This window comes from Scomber japonicus, chromosome 19 (assembly GCF_027409825.1).
Source record: "Scomber japonicus isolate fScoJap1 chromosome 19, fScoJap1.pri, whole genome shotgun sequence".
Lineage (NCBI taxonomy): Eukaryota > Metazoa > Chordata > Actinopteri > Scombriformes > Scombridae > Scomber > Scomber japonicus.
The window spans coordinates 20774482-20794340 of NC_070596.1; the positions used below are offsets into that span (position 1 = coordinate 20774482).

General features: G+C 39.4%; 3 protein-coding genes across 6 annotated transcripts; all 3 read right to left on the minus strand.

Moving 5' to 3' along the window:
• Positions 1-323: 323 nt before the first annotated feature.
• On the minus strand, positions 324-1546 carry rxfp3 (relaxin family peptide receptor 3). Its single transcript, XM_053339491.1, is given in 2 exon segments — positions 324-361; positions 364-1546. Coding segments are annotated over 2 exon segments (1221 nt in total).
• Positions 1547-7829: 6283 nt separating this feature from the next.
• On the minus strand, positions 7830-13447 carry btc (betacellulin, epidermal growth factor family member). 4 transcript variants are annotated; one of them, XM_053340172.1, is made up of 6 exons: positions 13189-13447; positions 12247-12354; positions 9944-10052; positions 9493-9639; positions 8984-9134; positions 7830-8896 (listed from the first exon to the last, which is right to left on the minus strand). In XM_053340172.1, exons 1-5 carry the CDS (start codon positions 13226-13228, stop codon positions 8987-8989), a joined length of 552 nt encoding a protein of 183 aa, XP_053196147.1. In that variant the 5' UTR covers positions 13229-13447; the 3' UTR covers positions 7830-8896; positions 8984-8986. The 4 variants fall into 4 exon arrangements, with proteins under 4 accessions (XP_053196147.1, XP_053196146.1, XP_053196145.1 ...); XM_053340171.1 differs by having other exon boundaries at positions 12244-12354; XM_053340170.1 differs by having other exon boundaries at positions 12247-13447.
• A 3434-nt stretch (positions 13448-16881) lies between these two features.
• Positions 16882-18684, minus strand: gng10 (guanine nucleotide binding protein (G protein), gamma 10). Its single transcript, XM_053340175.1, has 3 exons — positions 18533-18684; positions 17182-17318; positions 16882-17062 (listed from the first exon to the last, which is right to left on the minus strand). Exons 1-2 carry the CDS (start codon positions 18611-18613, stop codon positions 17193-17195), a joined length of 207 nt encoding a protein of 68 aa, XP_053196150.1. The 5' UTR covers positions 18614-18684; the 3' UTR covers positions 16882-17062; positions 17182-17192.
• Positions 18685-19859: the final 1175 nt, after the last annotated feature.

A 19859-nucleotide genomic window follows, 5' to 3' on the forward strand; every position in this document is an offset into this window, starting at 1 on the left:
CACACCTCTCGCCTCTTTCATCACAAAGGGCAGTAGAGTACAAATCCACAAATGCATGTGAAACAGCAAAGTAATATTTGTGCGGACAAGCATGAGTCATCATCACTGATCACTGACAGATACCAAAGTGGCAGACTGGCATGTATAGGTCCCATAGTGTTTGGCAATGTCTGTTTTCTCGCCTTTTAATGCAAATCCAATTTGAGATACAACTTTTATGACAGTATACGGTCTGAAAGAAATAGAAATAGTGCAATTAATGTAGAATGAATGCATATAAATACAAACACAGATAATTAAAACCCTCTCCTTGGCATTTTAAACTATAAAGCGCTGTTTTGAGGCAGGTTTCGCTTTTCTACATTACTGCCCCCGGTGGATAAAACACCACAGCTGGCGCCACTGGGGCGCCGACCGGGACTAGGACGCGCCCTTGGTCGTCAATCTCTGGTTTTGTGCTGGCTGTGATCGGTCTTATGATGGTCAGGGTTGGCGAAGTCATGCGCCAGAATAGTTTTTTCAGCGCTTTCCTGAACTCTCGCCTCATCAGGCAGTACAGGATGGGGTTCAGGCAGCTGTTGGAGTGCGCCAGGCACACGGACACGGGGAAGACGTACACCTGCGTGGTGTAGTACTCGTAACTGAAATGAACCACGTTGAGTTTGATAAGGATGCCCCAGGCTGTCAGCGCCTGGTTGGGCAGCCAGCAGAGGAAAAATGATAAGACCACGATGGTGACAGACTTGGTGACCTTGGCGCGTCTTTTGGCGCTGGAGGTGTTGATGTTTTTGGAGGTAATGAAGCGCAATAGGAGCAGATAGCAGGCTGATATGATTCCAAGCGGGACCACAAAACCCAGCAGCACTTTCTGAGAGTGATAAAGCCCCAGCCATAATTGTGCGGTTCCGTTGCTCTCCGGGAATTTGACTAGGCACAGGTCCTCGTTGGAAACTGTGACAGTAGTGGAGAAAACTGCGTGTGGCAGCGCAGCGGAGACAGCGGCGAACCAGATGAACACGGTTACGCACCTGGCGGAGCAGCTCAGTGGCCGCCGGCGTCTGCCCTTCAGCGCAGAGGCGAGGGACCAGTACCTCGCCACGCTCATAGCAGTCAGAAAAAACACACTGGCGTACATGTTCATAGCCGTCACATAGGAGACTATCTTGCACATGGCTTTGCCGAAGAGCCATGTGAAGTCCAGCGCGTTTTCCACCGCCCAGAACGGCAGAGTCAGGACGAACTGGAAGTCAGTCACTGCCAAACTAGTTACGAAAAGATTGATGGAGGATTTTTTCCACACTTGTTTAGACTTCATGAGGTACAGGACCAATAAGTTCCCAACCAAACCGAGCGCACAAACCAGAGAGTAAATGACAGAGATGATAATCCTCACGACAGCAGCGCCATCTCCCACAAAATCAGTTTTGTCAAAGTCTGACAATTGGAAGTCATCGCCGTATGAGCGGTTGTTCGTGCTGAAAATGCAGCTGAAGTTTAAGGATTCAGCAGAGACAATCCCTACTGATCCAGACAATTCTCCAGACATTTTAACTATAATCCAGGATTCCGAGGATGTCCACTAAAGTCTTGCTTCATTTGTTTTAGTTTCTTGCACCATCTTCTGTGTTATTGAAACAATAACATACATTTTAAAAGCAGTCTTGTTTTTTTGTTTTGTTTTGAATGAACACCAAATAACATATATTGCTGTGGATCCCTGATAGGTGACAGAGCTCCTCAGGTTGCAATGTTGCTCTGAGATGTTCTTTGTGCGTCTCCAGCTCTCCAACCGTGAAGAGGCGTCCTGACGCAGAGCCCAGGCGCAACCTGGCACTGTCCTTGGTTCTGATTAGATGCCACATGAAAAAAAGAGAACAAATTCAATGTAAATCATCTTACTGTGCAATTACCATATGATTTAGGCTACATTACATACACATATATAATTACAGTGGAGGTTGCAGATGTTGCCCTCAAATGCATTCCAAAACGTTTTCTTGAATAATGAATTCTCTTTTGTGGATTCAGCCCACCATTACTTTTCATTTATTCACCATCGATTCAACTTTGCCGTGGACAAGGGTCAGCTTCATGCTGTTTCATCAATGTGTCCTGAGCCCACCTGGTTGGATAGCACAGATGAAGGTGGAAATACATTTAAATCTAGATGAGAGTTGAACAGTAGAGGAAGGGTAGAGACATGACCGGACTGGGAGATGAAAATAATAAATTAGACTGTGATTAAATTAGAAGGTAGCCTATTAGGGGGATGTATTAGAGTCATTGTGTCCTAATTGTTTACACAGTTAGATGGAAGATATGCAAGGACTATTTCTATAAAGACATGATTTATTTCTGCACAAACCATTTCCTCAAGGTCATTAGTAACTTGCATTTACCCCTCTGTTATCTGCTACATTTTTGTTGTTAATGAATGTACATGATCACTAATGTTGAAATAAATAGTGAAACCTTTCAGATGAGTTTATGTGGATGTGTTTCAGGGATGTACTGTGCTCTACATACTAATAACTGGCTATCAAGGCTGACTTTATGATCTGAATGATAAATACTTTGAAAACAAAAATGCAACGTTAAAAGTAACTGCTCTACATTTTGGGGAATAAACTAATTCACTTTCTTGCAAAGAGTTAGCTGAGAAGACGGAGACCACACATAGTCTTTATATAATGCAAACAATGTTTTAATTAAGTCAATTAATTGAGGAAATACAATAGGAGGTGTCTGATTTAAAGCCTCCTGATCCCAGTCTGCCCAATGTTTGTCGCATCTCTTACAAGGTCTCAGCTCAGCCCATCAGCCTCCTAGAACATATGAAAAAGAGCCAACCCTGAGGCTAATATGGTAAATATGAAGCCACAGCCAGCAGCTAGCAGCTTTAGATTTAGTTTAGCATGAGGAATGCCTAACAGCTTGCCTGACTGTCGGGTAACAAAACCAGCACCTGAAGCTAACTAATTAGCATGATCAAAGGGACCATTTTCCACAATTTAACACAGTTGCCTGGGGTCTTAATAAAATGTATCTCATCCTGTATAAACAGCCCTGTTCAGAACAACCAATTTTTCTGGGATTTAATGGCAATGAACTTATAAAAAGGATGCTGAATAAACTACATCATGATGTTGAGTTAAAAAGCCTTAATTTATCCTCTGCCAGGTCTGTCCACAAGAAAACAAGCAAACACAAGGGGTTCTCATCTAAATGCATATTTCCCAAAGATTAAAAAAAGCAACCAAAAACTAAAACTTTAAATGCTGGGAACATTGCAGCTGTCTTCCCTGCAGGAAAGTGAAATAAGATGATTAGTCATTTTCAGTGGATTAACATAACATAAAAATCACCACAGGTAGAGCTTTTTAGTCAAGCCAACCTCTATTTTTATAGCACAGTTTGCTTCACACACAGTGACAATATAATCACAACACAATCATAGAAGAGTGAGTGCATAATGTACAACACACATTCACACAGTTAGCCATGAACTGTGAAAAGTGAGGCTTTTATCCTGCCTTTAAAAGTGTATAAAAAGCAGCCTCCCCTGCTGTAGAGTTAGTATGAGGGACAGTTAAAAGGCCGCTGCCTGTGGGAGAGCTCTTGCTGGTTTGTACTTCATTAGCATGGTTTTTACATACCTACGTGCAAGACTGTTTAGAGCTTTTTACACAAAAGCAGAATTTTAAAATCCATTGTGGAGCTAACGCAGAGAACATGTTCAGACTCTTTAGTTCTCGTGGGAATGAGTTAAGCTGCATGTTTAATTAACTGTTGTCACTGCACAACTGATTTTGGGAGGCAGTAGTAAATAGTGCTCGTTTAAAATTCATGCATTAACTCTGAGTTTGATAGAAAGTTTTAAAATATTTTTAGATGGAAGAGGTCTGATACTGTGAGATGAGTGATATGGCTCTTAAAATGTGCCATATTGCTGTCTGTGGTTACACTCAGATTTGTAGCTTCGTGTTTGCTCTCCAGAGAAGTGAGATAAACTGAGATGAGCTCCTACTGAATTAGTTCCCAATTCAGAAGGCAATAAATGCCTTCATCCAAATTCATGCCAATCCATCCAATAATTAACAAGCTGAGGGAAAATGCATACCTATTCTAGTGCTGGCTTACAGGCAGACCTCAACAAAAAAAGTAAAAAAGATAAAATTCAAAACAGAAATGTAAAACTCTTCTTTTCTGTTCTTCACTTTGTGGTTTCTTGATTTATGTGGACTCATGTTTGGCCTCAGGCTTCCCCTAAATTGGCCACTTGTAGTGTCAGCTGGGTGACTGCTGTTTTTTAATCCTGAAGAAGACTGTGTGCCAAATCACTGATCTTCAGCTGTAAAATAAATTTATCTGGACTATTAGAGTGCGCCTTTTTCACCTTTAAAAAAAAAAAAGACATCCTATAGTTGCCAAAACACCACCTTCACAGTGGTGCTATATAGGACAAGCCAGCGGATCTAACTGTCACAATAGATGAGTTTCTAATACCTCCAAGTATTCATCCCTGTCCGCTTGTTGATCCACCAGAGATTACTTCGAGCCTTCCTGGATGTGAGCTTGGCCGTCACTGTTGCCTTTAATCAGCCGTCAACCCTGCTCAATCAGCTTGTCAGTCTGAAGGTGTCCTTATGTCCTTTTGCAACTGAGCTTCCATACTGAGTTTTGCTTTTCTCTGGTTCCTGCCTCCCTGAAACTTTCCATATGACACTGAAGAATGTAACTGCTTCTGTCTCCTGTCTGCTCACTATATTTGGGTCCTAATTCTTAAGTCCCTAATCCTCTGCCGTTTCTCCACTATTTTCCAAGGAGAGAACAACATCTCTTTTTTTGTGGGATATGAGCAGCTTACACATTATTTTGCATTGTCTAGTTGGTGAAGTAGAAATACACAGAACTACAGACAGGAGTGTTGACTCTCAGTGAGTTTAGCAGATCAAGCAACCTTTTACAGGGAGTAATTTAATTTAGTGGTAAAACCAAGCATACTGCTTCGAATAACCATAACAACAGAAGCAAGTTTGCATTGCTTTTATGGCAGATATGTGTATCATTTGACATTTAGGTCAGAGGATGCAAATCAAAAACATGGATGAAAGAATATCTCAGCTCAAAGAGATACATGAGATGAGGATGGAAATGTCAACATGTAAGCAGGTTTCCGATATTCATTATGCCGTGCAATTCGATTTGATAAGCAGGATAATGTGGGGGAAATTATGCATCATCAGTGGTGATGCATCAGTGGTGATCTGGTCTGCTTCGATCGCAACTTCGTGCAATCCCTGCTAATGGTTTCCTGATCCTCCTAGTTTTGGAGGATATTTTTACATGGCATGTGTCTATCTGTAAATCAGGTCAGATAGTCGCTGCATCCACACTGTATATACCCACCTGCATACAGTATCTATGATTTTAAAAAAGGTCTGTTTGCTGTGGATTTGGTTTCTTTCTCTCAGATCCAGTGCTGGAAGAAATATTCAGATCCCCACAATGTAAAATTACTCAATTACAAGTATATTCCTGCATTTAAGATCAAAGTACAGAAGTATTATCAGCTAAATTTACTTACTCTACTTACTTAAAAGTAAAAGTACTCATTTTGCAGAAAATCAGCTGCTGTGACTGATATCTGCCATGTATAGAAAAGAAGACAAAGCACAATTGTACTTAAATACAGTACATGAGTAAATTCACTCAGTAATTTTCTACTGCTCAGATCAGAGTTCGGCTCTTGTGATTGTAACTCTTACAAGACTGGACAATTAAAATAATTTGTGAGATGAAGATTTTAGAGGACTGTTGTATTCGGAGTACTGCTGACCTCCAGTGGTATTTTTACAAACTACAAAAACTGAACACAAACTGTTCAAGGAAGGATTCGAACACACATTAAGTACAGCCTCAACTACTCCTTATGTTCATGACCAGTGCTGATGTGGCGCTCTGTGTGGTACAATAAGTCCCAGTCCAACTGTTTGGTAGTTATAGCACAGCTGTTGGAGACACACATACCAGAGGAGAACAGATGGAGCTGTTAGCTGTAGGTGTGAAAACTGTATTGAGTGAACTGTGCGGTCACATCTACACTTCATTCCTAGGTCTTATAGGCCTACCCACTAGAAGTGTACTGAAGCCTGAAGTTTAAAGTGTTTCAAAATAACACTGTCGTCTTCGTTCCAAATCAAACATCTACTACAGTTAAGTTGGTATCTCTCTTTCTTATCAGCCACATTTCTAAGTCCTGCAGACACGCCCCTCATATAGAAACTCGGCATTCCACAGCTGTTACCCTTTTGAAGACAGCCGGACACACAGGTCACCTGAAATTAGGTCAAAGATCCAATCACCTTCATTGTAAACAGAGCAGAAAATAGATTTACCCTCTGAATACAAGTATGTATACATTATGCTGGTGTTTTTAACAGGCAAAATATTCAACCTCAAATTCTGTGATGTAAAAACTGACATCTTTAAACCAAAATAATTGAGTTGTGAGAGAGAAAAAAACGCTGTATCACTTCTTGTCAGTGTTTCTCATTGAATTTTAATCCATTCTCCTCATATTTAATTTTATAGTTGCCTTGGTGTAAAAGTTGAGGATCTTTTGTGGAAAGCAGCTCTTGGTAACAGAAACCAAGCACAAATCAGGCAGCGTTCTCCCTCTGGATAAAGAATTAAAGTTATTATATTGCAAAACACATGCAGCCAAGTGTCTTCTTTTTATTTATTTATTTTTTGATTAATTCTAGCAGACAGTGACGAAAACAATTACTGAGTTGTCTCCAAGGAATTCAGACATTTTTTAAGAAATGTTGCAAACTGCAGCTGCTAGGAACAGTCATGTTGATACACACAAATACTGATATAATGAAAAATAAACAACAGTCACAAGGAAAGATCCCGTAACTGTAACATTTTGGGAAATATGCTTAGTCTTTCTTGCCAAGAGTTAAGAAGATAAGACAATTGATATGTCTCTTATGTTTTTATTCTATTGATAAGTGATGATTTGTGTATTTGGACAAACTGGGATAAAGTAATAAAGGGACAGTTCATTTTAAAGCTAAACAGATAAGCTAAAATGAAACATACTGTGCTGCATATTAACACAGATTGCCAACTGTTTGGCCGCTTTCCATTATGGCATTATCAGTCTCATACATTTAAAACCTCATATACAAGATTTACTCTCCGTCACACAGACACTGATTTTTAGTACCCTGCACATTTTAAGTGACATCTGAAACAGTTTGAGATTCAAAGACAAAGCTAATTCCCATGCACCAACAGGATTAAGTCATATTATGTAAGAGGACAATGCTGTATTCTCTTCACACTCTCACACTGGAATTTGTCGGCGCCTGTGACATTACACTGCTGACTGTAGCACCATAGTAACACAATAACACATTACAACTGAAACCAAAGTACAATCTCCTGAAAGACGAAACATACACATTACATAATCTGAGTTGTTTAGGTAGGGATATTGTGATTATTGCATGTATTTGTTTAAAAGTTTGGAATTGAAGCCGATCATCTGGATCAAGGGTAGAGTAGTTCTTTGGAGTCGGTGATGTCAATCTGCGCAGGAGTGCAAGTCAGCAGTGATCTTGTGAGCTCATTGGTCTCTGGTGAGATCAAAAATGATATCACACAGTCTACAGGGAGAGCATGTTGAGAAACATTTCTCAGAAAACCCCCTCATAAAGCCGAGTTTCACATGAAACACATAACGCAGGTCTTATTTGCAGTTGATTTTTAGCACTTTAAGTTTAATTTTTTGAAAAATTATAGAAATGGACAGCATATTTACTTTACAGCAGACATATTTATTGAAAATACATTATATTTAAACACTAGGAGTGTCCTAACGCTCTTCATTCTACATTTAGATGCAGAGCTAATACACATACAGATACACATTAAACCCAGTGAAAGGCTGGCAGTTTGTCTCATACAGTGGAGCACTTTCACCTCAGTCGAGCCTTCACACACAGGCTCGGCTGTTCTGTCTCTGTAGCTCGGAGGCTGCTCGGCTCCAAATATACAGATCAAAAAAATCCTCCAGCACAAGTTCTCCTTGTCCTCGTCCAAACCTGGGAGTCCAGAACTGCAACCTTTCCTATAGCGAAGGCTCTTCTTGCATTGCTAATGTTGATGAGTAACAATATTCTGTGTGAGTCTACATAGAGATATGAAGGAGGAATAAGTGATAACTGAGCTGATGTTTTTAATTTTTAAATATCAACACTGTGCATTTGTGAGATTAAACTTTACCAAAAGCAGCAATAAACAAAGTATAAACAATATGACACACAAATACAGCATATTGAAGCAGTATACTGCAGCTGCTGGTACTCAGCATATTTCTATACATTCAATGGGTTATTTAGTTAAAGAGTTCCCCGAAGAGAACATGGAGTGTAGCATCTTCATACAGTCCCTTTTCTCTCGTTCACCAGTGTCTCTGTGTCTCCCACACATACAGACCATTAACTTGATTGACTGTTATCACCGGCTGCCAGATGGTGTCACAGCTTTTTTCAACATAGCAACATTTTATTTAGTGCCATGCAGTCAGCAGCTCTGTGTGAAAGGCTACAAGTGCCTGTTGCTCTTCAACAGCAGGGGAAAAAAAGCATCCTTGCTAACTCAATGCCTGCTGAACACTGATCTCCAACTTGTGTGTACCATAAATCCAGGAAAGCATCTTCTTTGAAGTTTCAGGCCGGGCTGCCCCTTTAGAGGAGAGAGCGAACTCCTTTGTGCTCCTGCTTGTTCTAACGCAGCCACACTTTATCCAAAAATGTCCCTCCTTTGAGCAGGCCTCATTCCTGTCCAGCACAGAGGGAGCTTCTACAGCACACTGCCGTCACTGTGAGACAAAATGCAGCAGCTGTCATTTGAAGGGCAAACTCCTTAATGTCTAAACAATCCCTGACAGACTGGTGGGTACACACACCTCTCATACAGCGTTAGTGTGTGGTGGCTCTGTCAAGTCTGGCGTTATGGTTGTGTGTGTAGCTCTGGTGTCCATCATACTGAGCTTCTCTGTCCCATTCGGTGGTTCTTCCCTCCGTCTTCCCCTCCGCCGCCACAGTCTGCACCTACGACTGACAGAGAAACCGCTATGTTATCCACACAAATACATATTATTTATATGTAGCTCCAATGCAAACCAATGGGTGACGTCACACCTTGCTATATCTATTTTTATATACAGTATATGGCTTGTACAGGTAGGTGACCTAAGCCAGCTGTTTCCATCTGCCTCCAGTCTGTATGCTAAGCTAAGCTAACTCCATCTTCATATTAAGCGTACAGACATGAGAGTGGTTACAATTTTCTCATTTAATTCTGAGTAAAGAAAGCAAATAAACTAATTTCCCAAAATCGTGAACTCTTCCCTTTACTACATTTTTCTACAGTGGTAAATCACTTTTTTCCCATTTCAAAACCAGAAGGGCTCACTGTGAACAGATGCAGATGAATACAATGAGAAGAATGAGGAACACGAGCCCCGCGATGACACAGGCGATTATGATTTGCCGTTTCTCTCCTATCCGCCAATCCAGGTCCACGTATTCACATCTGGAACCAATGTAACCATGCTGGCACCTGAGACAAAGAAGGATAATAAACACTTTAATTTTCATTTGGTTTCATTTGAATTTTCCCTGCAACCTCCTGTTCTGTCCTGCTTCTCAAAATAAATCACGTTCAGAGCCCATAATAGTGCAGGAAGATAACAGGTAATGAAACAATTCTACAGCCTTTCCGCCATCTGTTCTGTTTTCACTTTCATTTTGCTCTTTCTGTCTTTGTTTCTCTCTTTGCTATTCATTTGACCACTACACCTGTCTCTTTATGTTCTTCAATCATCATACAGTTTTTTCATCTTTCAGTAATAGAAGATTCTCACCTGCATGAGGGTGCTTTTTGTGCTTTAATGTAACGACACTCCCCGTGGATACAGTAGTGCATGAGGTCCTCTGGACATTTTGAAAAGTGACCATTCCACTGCCCTGTATCTGTTGGAAATATGAAATGACAACCTTTTAAAATCAGTTTAAGAAAGACTGTTCAATGGGACTGCATTTCATTATCCATTGAAGTTCACAGTACACACATTTATGCAGAGTCAAAGTTATGAATTTCTCAAGCTTAAAGGAATTTTTTGACATTTTAATATTTGTAGTTGTTTTTTTGTAGGGTACAGCCAGCAGCCGGCTAGCTTGACTTGGCACAAACACTGGAAACATGGGGGAATGCAACTCCTATTAAACTGCAAATAATGGGCTTAGAGGTACTGATAAGAGATTTTACCATTGTTCATGACCACACAAGCCATATTCCCATTTCCAGTCTTCATGCTAAATTAAGCTAATCATCCACTGGCTCTTGCCAAATATTTAGCCAACAAGTAAATGATCATTGGTTCAGGCCCTCCAGAATGCCACATGCAAGCATTTTCTCATCAGCAAGTTGACATTACCATATCAATAATATACTATTTTCAGAACTTGCACATAATGGGTTAGATTTAGGCTCAACATTTAGATAAATATTGTAATTTGGGTTAAAATTTAAATTACTACTTTGTTCAGGGTCCTTTGTTGTCATCTTTACAATAATAAACACTTGGTTACGGTTAAGGGGGTGATCATTTCCATGTTGACTGTTGGTAGGAGACAGGAATTGAGCACCAATCTCTCATGTCAACCATTGTCATTTTGTTGACCGTTCCACTCACCCCAACCTCTTGATGTGGACTTTCTTTGTAGCTACAATAACATCACCATTTTCTCCTTTTCTCCCAATGGACAGGAGTCATAGTTATTATAACCACTAGAGTGCTCTGTCACTTCATCGCATCAGCATTTGGTGAAACAGTATTATAATATATATTTTTCTTGGTGGGATGGTGGTGTCACTCTTCTCATCCAACTCTCGACAGGAAATCGGATTAGTGCATTTCCCAAAATGTTCTGTCAGCTTGCTTCTTTGACTTTAGCCCTCACCTTCTGGTATGACCTGATGTATAAATAGATTGTTTGCAATATGATCCAGAGGGGAAACCTGATGAATCAGTGCCAGGAAAAGCCTGGTGTCATCAAGGTCCCATTAACTATGCGTCTCAAAGTTAAGATACAGTTATAGTGCAATAACCATTCTACCTTTACATATACTGTATCATGTCTATCTAGCTTGCTCACAAACACATTAATGGACTAAAACACACCCTTACACATCTGCTAGTAGGTCATAATTGTGAACTTCTGACCACCAGTTACACATCATGCTTCTTATACCACAGGCTGCCGCTATCTTTACTGCCCATTCTCATCTTTGAAAATGAGATTGTAAAAGAATACTGCTGTTCAGCTGACATCAAGGTGAGCGCCTCAGTTATTAGCTGAAACCGGAGAACAGGCTTGCTGCCATGACCTCACCTCTGTAAAGAAAAATATCCAGTGACAAAGTCTAAAGGAATAGTTTTACATTTTGGGAAGCATGCTCATTCGCTTTCTTTTCCAGAGCTCAATGATACCACTCACATGTCATTGTTTTATGAAACTATACCCAGGAGGTTAGCTTAGCATAAAGACTGGAAACAGAAGGAAACAGCTAGCCTGGCGCTGCACAAAGATAAAAAAATACACTTGGCAACACCTTACAATAGTTATTTTGTGTTTGTTTAATCTCAGAAAATGAAGTTTCCAAGTTTCCATTCTTTATGCTAAGTTAGGATAAGCCAAACACTTTCTCATCCTACCTTCAACATTTAACGTACAAACATGAGAGTGGTATTTATTCTCTCTCTCTGGATAAATATTTTTCCTAAAAGTAAATTTTGAGGAAGCAGATCCTTTAAAGAACTCACAAAATGTTTTCTCTGGTTGATTTGGCTACTTTAAGAAAATTAAGACAAAGCAGTTTATATTTGCACTGGTGTTGTATGTCATGTATTGTCAGTTTTTCCAGCTCTACCGAGAGTCATCAGCCTCACTGTGTGGTAATAAAAGAAACTTGTATTTAGAAAAACAATTATAAAGAAACTAATTGCAAGATTGTTATCACAGTGTGTTGTAATTAGTCAATCCAGTCCTCCTGTAAAGAACCAGATAAGCTGCTAACAATTTGTCCAGGCTGCTGATTAGTACAGGGACTTTAATTGCTACTCTTCTCTCCACCTCCTCCACAACTGCCTCGCTCTATAACTACCTGTGCAATTGTCTCCATTTCCATGATGATGACAGTGGGACACAGTTCGATTGGCAGACTCTTCGGTGGTATTCCACTCTGCCAAGGAGTATTTGCATAAGGCCAGAGCTGCAACCAGAAACACAAACAATAGCTGATCACACAAACACACACACACACACACACACACACACACACACACACACACACACACACACACACACACACACACACACGCACACACACACACACACAAATAGATACACATGTACAATGCTAAAAGCTAATCCCACCCACAGAAACTGCTTTAGAGAGCACCATGACAGGCAAAGAATTGTCAAATAGTTTCTGCGTCATGATGCCAGCCAGCCTTTTAGGGAAGGAAGAGGAGAGTGTTCACGCCCACTTCTGTCTGAGCCACACTCTCTCAATAACAAACACTTTTACTACTCTCAAGACAAACCATAGTAATTATCTTGGCCAGTCTCAAAGCAGTAAATTTATATACAGGCAGTTCCATTTGGTATCCAAATGTCATTTTCACTCCATATGAGGGAAGCTTGTTATGACAATGATCAGTAATCACAGGGTGTATATTGTTAGTGTATGGACTCTTCATTCAATTATTAACCAACACTTTGGTCTACTGTACAATTACAGCACAGAAGGGAAAGCACTGTCCTTAAGTCTACTGTCTCTGCATGGCTTTTAAAGCACATGGGTGTGGAAAAGTGCGCCAGCAGTCAAAACAGTATCACATGAATACATAGAGTGGCATTTTTATATGAGCATGATATCTCCAAAGAAGAAAACATGTATAAAAAGTTCAGATTGTTTATAGCATAGAATATAATGTACATCACTCCTGTGTATCTGTCATGGTTTGCTAAACTAATAAATCACTTTACCACCACACAGCAGTGAAGGTGGACACTGATTCAAGTGAAAAACTGCAAATCTTACCTGTTACTATTCCTACATAGAGTCTGTACACCTTGGCCATTTCCTCACTTGATAAAAGTGCTCATCCGATACATGAAAGTGTGTCCTGGGAGGTCATTGACCTCTTGAAAAAGGTGTGGACAAGCTGTGGAAGTTCCCCAGTGGTGAGTCGTACTGTGGTCCCTCATTGATGGCAGTTGAGTTCATAGTCAGCAGGGAAAGCTTGAGGCTAACCAAAGCACACACGCAGGCCAAAGTGCCTCCATGGAGTGCGACTGGAGTGCACTACAGTGTGTGTGAGAATAGAAAGGGGGTGGCACTGAAACCCAACTCTGCTCTCCGCTCCCCGCCCACACCTTTAAAGGAAAATACCATTCCATTCAAGCTATTCGGGTTATTTCCTTGTCAAAGAACAACTGCACCTTTTTCTTTCTTAAGAATGAAATGTCAGATGGAGCATTCATTGATGACAATGAATAATAACCTGTGTGATAAAAAAAGCACTTATGAATCTACTAAATTTTCCATTGTGTTGTCCTGAATTTTAAGATGTATATGCTTAGTTTGGTGACAGGTTGATGTGCCCGAGTACCAGCTGCAGTTTGCAGCTGGAAGCTGTCCTTCACTGATGATGTTTCACCCCTTTAATCCCCGAACATCTCAGCATGGCGGGTGGTCATGAACATCTCCCTGCTGCTCCATACAGCTAGATTTAGATTTAATTTTGCAGTAAATCCGAAGGACCAATAGAAAGTAGAGAGATGAAGGTGGACTGACAAAATCAGATGACAAAATACATTAACTAAAAAAGATGTTTAAAGGATGGGTTTACAATTTTCCAAGTCTGTCTTAAAACAGACAAATTAACATTGACTCAATTACATTGTGAAATCCACAAGCCTACTTCTGTGCAAAAATGTATGAAAAATGTTATCTGAAGTTAATATGAAGCTTCATTAGTCAAACCAAGTAGATATCATTCAATAGTCTTTTTCGTGCCAGTCATCCTCTATAATGCTAAAAAGACAGATACCCACTTGATATAGATATCCCACTTACTGTTATTACATCCCTTGCTGTACTTCTGACTGATCTTATTTCCATCAACTTCTGAACCCACATTAGCTGTGTGCTAAAAATGTAATTACATATAACAGTATAGCTATAGTGTTATAGTGACTGACTTGTGTTACGATCCACATCTTCTTCACACAATGCAGAAAATGGCTGCTAGTATATATGTTAGCTCTGTTGATAACAATATAGTCACATATTGACGAGTTAACAATTAGTAATTAACTGAAGGGCTAATCAGGCAAGTCAGCTGTCGCTTATTAGCTGTACCCAAATAAATGTTTTCATCAGCAGTAACTTGGCTCCGATATGGCTGAAAGCGATCAGGAAACTGAAATCTAATGTCTACTTTTGGCTCCACTACATTTATCTGACAGTTGTGGTTACTTGTTGCTTTACCAAAACACATGATTATATAAAATATTATACATTGTTACAGATTAAACTAGGCTACTCAACAGTATAAAAATAAATAATTAAAACTACTTCCACCTTAATCAAACAATTCTTTAAGGAATTTACAATAATTGTATCACACTTATTCTTTTTGCTACTTTAACTAAATTTTGTAGATGATACCATATTTACCTAAGTAATGTTGTCAATACAGGACTTTGACTTGAATACACAAGTGAATTAGCATTTTTACATTATGGTATTTTATATTTCTACTTAATTAAAGAATCTCAATACTTCCTACACTACTGTTGATACCCTGCCTTCGAAAAAGATGAATGGTGATATTTTTTGTCTTCTAAACATGACCAGCAGATGGCGTAAGTTCCCCTTTAATTAAATATATGCTTCTAACGTGTCGTGTGATACTTTTATTTTACCTTCAGATCAGCCACATACCGTATACTGGAACAGCAGCATAAAACAGTTGAATTTGAAGTTATAATTTATAACTGAACCAGTGTCTCTCTGCCTCTTTCAGGCATTTTCTTTGAATAATTCTATCTATGATTAAATCCCTTCCTTGTATGTAAAAGGCAAAGATCAAAAAGAACATGAAAAGGGAAACCGTGTTTGCATGCTGTATCAAAAACATCAAGCTGTGCTTGAATTTGGTTAACAAGCACTTTAAAAAGATAAAATTGATCAGAGAGGAACTGGAACAAAAATGTAGCTTTCTAGATTTCTATCTATCCATACAGCTAATTACATGTTAACCCCTTGTGAGCTGCATAGCATTACTACAAAGACAGATCTGTGTCTTGGCTCAGTTGGAGACTCAGTATAGGCTCAGAAGGAGACATTCAACAAATCCAATTACCACTGATCCACCACTAAAGTATGGAGTTTGAATTGGCTGAGGTGCATTTTCCTGTTCTTTCTTTATTGTGTTCCTCCATAAGAGAATGTGATTAAAAAGCTGGTGTTAGATTGTGAAGTTTCAGGTATCATCTTCGACCACAGTCAGTAGTGACTAGTCAGAAGTTTGCTTTGTTGCACCTGTGACCGCACCCAACAGTGATGTCAAGAAGAACCGCCACGGCCGCACCCTGGAGTACACTACTACATCACTGCAGCAAGATATGGGTGCGTTCACACATACGGACCCAAAGTAGTAGTCAGTCTCTGGCCTCTTATAAATTTGTAGTTGTGTGTGTGTTAGGTTGAGCATGTAATTTACATACTCTGCTCTGACTTTTCTGACATAGCCACCTTACTAATGAACGACATGATACTGTTTCATATGTGATGTTCACGTGAGTCAGCTTCACATTATGCTCTGCTTTCTGTCTTTTTAAATGTAGATAGTGCTCATTCTCAGCCCTCCATTCTGTTTTACTTTTTTACTTTGAATATATAAAAACTATTTCAGCTCAATTCTCAAGCAAGGAGTGTCAAATAAAGGAGCATCTGATCCCGACAGTGAGGCACATGAAGTATTTTGAACAAAGGCTGCTAGGAGAGGAGGAATCATAATGGGAAGACTATTGAGACCCGTCCAAGAACAGTGTACCAAGAGGAAAAGGAAGTGACAAAGTAGAGAGTTGTCCCATGACTGGCTAGACCTCTGTTAGGCTGATGTGGACTGTTTATGAGAAAACTACCTACACTTTCAAATATCTATATTTTAACTTCTATTTTACACAATATATACCAATAAATAAATTGGACAGATAGGCTACAGCTTTTTGTGACTAAACAGACTTAAATAAAATGGAAAACATGATTAATAAAATCCACTCACTACATCATGGTGACTCATATTTTATTCCTAAACGAGCATAGTCTTTAACTTGTAAATACATTTAAAGAGCTTTAAAAAGCTCAAAGACTAAGTGAAATGTAAAACTCTGCTGAGCGTCTTTGCAGTTTTGAACAGGAAGACTCAGTTTCCTCTCTGTGGCCACACTCCTAACTTAGACTGAACATCAGGAAGCTTGGACGCTGTGAGATTCCAAAGGGTAATTTAGAGTGGAGCTATAAACATCCGCTTTGTATAATCCATAGATAATCCCTATATGACTCTGACACTGTACACTATAATGCAAAGATCACTCTTATAAAGTATCAGCTTTCAAAAGGTATTTAAATAAAGGCTAAGATGAAGTAGGTTCATACAATGCACTTTAATGTGTTTTATTTAAAAAAAAAACCTTAGTCAAAATATAAAAATTTGTATGGCTGTACAGTAATGTAGAAACAGATTTTAATGACAACACATATTTGTCAAGTCTTACTTTTTATGTATTTCTTTAAAAAACAAAGTGAAATCTAGTAAAATAGTTTGTAAAAATGACTAAAAACGAAGCAGAATTCTTCAGTGAGTGAGATGCCATAGTGCCACTTGTGTCCGTTCCCTCTTCCACTGCAAAAATAAAAGTTCAAATGTTTTTATTCCCCTTTTGAAATTCTCTCCCAATACACATCCATAGGAGGTGTTACTTATATAATAATGCATAAGTTACTAACTTCGTGGACTCTCACCTTCTTTGGCTTCACACGACAGCACAGGAGCGCGGTTCTCTGAAGGGGTTGCTGCCTGTGGGGACTCCGACCAGCAGGGCGTCCTTGCCTGCATTCTGCAGACAGTACTGCTGGAGCTCTGCAGCAGCCTGGGACACCTGGGGGAACAAACACATACATATACATTCATGCTGTATATACATTTGTTTTTCTTTTACAGTGACAATGCACTTTGATCACTGTTTTATCTTGGTCAGATATTAAATTAGAGCAGGAGAGAGTAGATGAAACATGGAGCTGCTGAACAGAGGATAAAAAGCGGTAAAACAAACATGCAGTGCAGGAAATGTACAGTAAACGATATATGACATGTTCACATATAAATCATGTAAATGAGGCAGCTACTTGGAGAAAGCCTGGGAGAAGAGAAAAAAGAAGCCCTATATTGGGATAAGCTGTAGGTATTACATGGTTGTATTTCATGAGCAATTAATTTGTCTTTTCTTTTGTTTTCTTCCACATGCTATTACAGGAAAAGGTGAATGTTTTGTAAAATTGTGGTGTCTTGTAATTCCATGTAGAATGCGCCAGATGCTTGGCATGACACAGAAATTACAATAAAACTATGCAAAACAGACAAAGGAATGTTATGCAGACAATCAATGCATATAGAGGATTAGTCATCATATTCATGTTGACATCCGTTTTGATCATTGTTTAATAAGAAACTCTTACACATATCCTGCTTTTATGATGTATTATGAGGGTGTGAACCGCACTAACACGTCCGCACTAACCACATCCTAATAAATAAACAAACAGTTAAACATGACAACACAACATCACATTACATTACAGACAAAACCTTCAAGGCAGTTGTAGTCTGAAAACGATGAAGGGCGACATCTTAAAACAAAAAGACACGTTCTAAGTTTGCTGAAGCACCGTCACTGACCGCAAATATTTAGATTTTCTTTGATGTGGATAAAACGTCTGGTGAAGTATGTATTGTGTTCTACAAACATCTTAATCTGGCATATATCAAAATCCAGGGAGAGAGCATACAACTGTTTTAAGTGCTGTACTTTGGAATGATTATTTGACCCTTGATACATAAATAATGTGTGGAATAATGTGAACAAAGCAGTAGAATAAAACAAATGAGACTTTATGAGAGAGTATGACTGTGCCAAGTACTATGTGGCAATATACTGTTTAAAATAAAAAGATTAAGTGATACTGTAATGTGTTTCATGGGTGACAGCTCTTAAATATATCACACTGACTCTCAAATCAAGCATGCAACCTCAAACTCTCACGTTTTTCAAAGACTTCAGCATATTCCACCCTCTGTTTTATTTATTCCCTTTACCTTGATTCTCTCCACACTGGCCTCGAGCTTCAGTTGTTCTACCAGCCGCCGCATGTTGGATAAATTGGAATTAGAGGTCATGTTGGTAAAAATTGTTTTGGGAAATAAGAATTCCTGGTAAAAAAGAGTCCCTTAAGTCTTTCAACGCAGCTGCTGACTCCACTAATAGGCAGCAACTGCTCGCCAGGAAAGGGTGGCCGGGTTTCTTTCCAAATGACCTCAGTCCACTCAACTAAAGAAGCAAGGAAAGAGAGAAGCATACTGACCTCCACGTGTGCTTGATAGACACATTTTAAAGATTATTTTAGTCCTGTTTTCTTAATGTGAAATGAGATATGTTAGTCCCCAAACATGCCAATGGACATAATGTGGATTTGTAGCTATTTAGCAGCATGCTTGCTTTGAAATGCACACTACTAAAACCTTGGATACTTATAACTTGGCACCACACACACATACATGGTGAATAGGATATAGGAAGAAACCTTTTTTTAACCAGGGAAGAATAATACATCTTTATGAACTTTAAACCACTGTACACACTTTGAACTTTTGCAAAAACAGCTATTTAATACCCTTTACATTTAAGTTTTTTTTTTTTATTGTCAACCCAGCAGCATCAACAGGAAATGTGTTTGTTATCAGCAGTAACTTAAAGCAGCTCAGATCACTGATCAGGAAACAGTCAAATGAAGACGATAACTGACAGTACAAACAGGGACACAGGCGACAAATTAACACACAGAGGCTTTTAAAGATGTCTTCCTCTCTGAGTTCATTCTCATAAAACAGCTTGTTTGAGAGGAAGAAGTGGGGAGAAGTGGTGGTGGGGGGTCATCATGGGTTGGCCGTGGCCAGTGAGATGTCACCCACAATTTGCTTGGAGGCTGGTCAGGCACACTTTGGCCTGACTCTATAAATGGTCCATCTTGGGTGCAACTGGACACAATTTGATGTGTTTAAACTCGTAATAGACACACAAATCAAAAGTACCAGTGCAAAATCCCTATTGGTAAGGGTGGGGGTCATTTAATTTTCAATCTGCAGCCTCATCGCTAAATACCACTATCATACACACTTGCACCTTTAAGTGTGTGGGGAGCACAGATAAGCATATAGTGTATGACTTGCCACCTTGACCCTGGATATCCTCATTATTGTATTGTTTGGTTGACAATCATGTTACTCTCCTCGCTTTGGTCACTGATAAGACTACTGGTGCAATCCACTTCACCCCTAACACATCAGATTGCACAGGTGCTCCTAATAAATTGCTTGGTGAGTGTATAGCTATGTATATATAAAATGGGGTCATTTAAAATGAATG

Bases quoted from the DNA above. Each gene is read 5' to 3' on its own strand.
- btc (XM_053340169.1), bottom strand. From the start codon at position 12,493: ATGTGTATCTATTTGTGTGTGTGTGTGTGTGCGTGTGTGTGTGTGTGT. The intron at 9,640-9,943 runs GTGAGAATCTTC...TCTTTGTCTCAG, and splicing joins CAAAAAGCACCCTCATGCAG to GTGCCAGCATGGTTACATTG. The intron at 9,135-9,492 runs GTGAGCCCTTCT...TTTCTCTGTCAG, and splicing joins TTCATCTGCATCTGTTCACA to TCGTAGGTGCAGACTGTGGC.
- gng10 (XM_053340175.1), bottom strand. From the start codon at position 18,613: ATGACCTCTAATTCCAATTTATCCAACATGCGGCGGCTGGTAGAACAA. The intron at 17,319-18,532 runs GTAAAGGGAATA...TTGTTCCCCCAG, and splicing joins CCAGTGTGGAGAGAATCAAG to GTGTCCCAGGCTGCTGCAGA.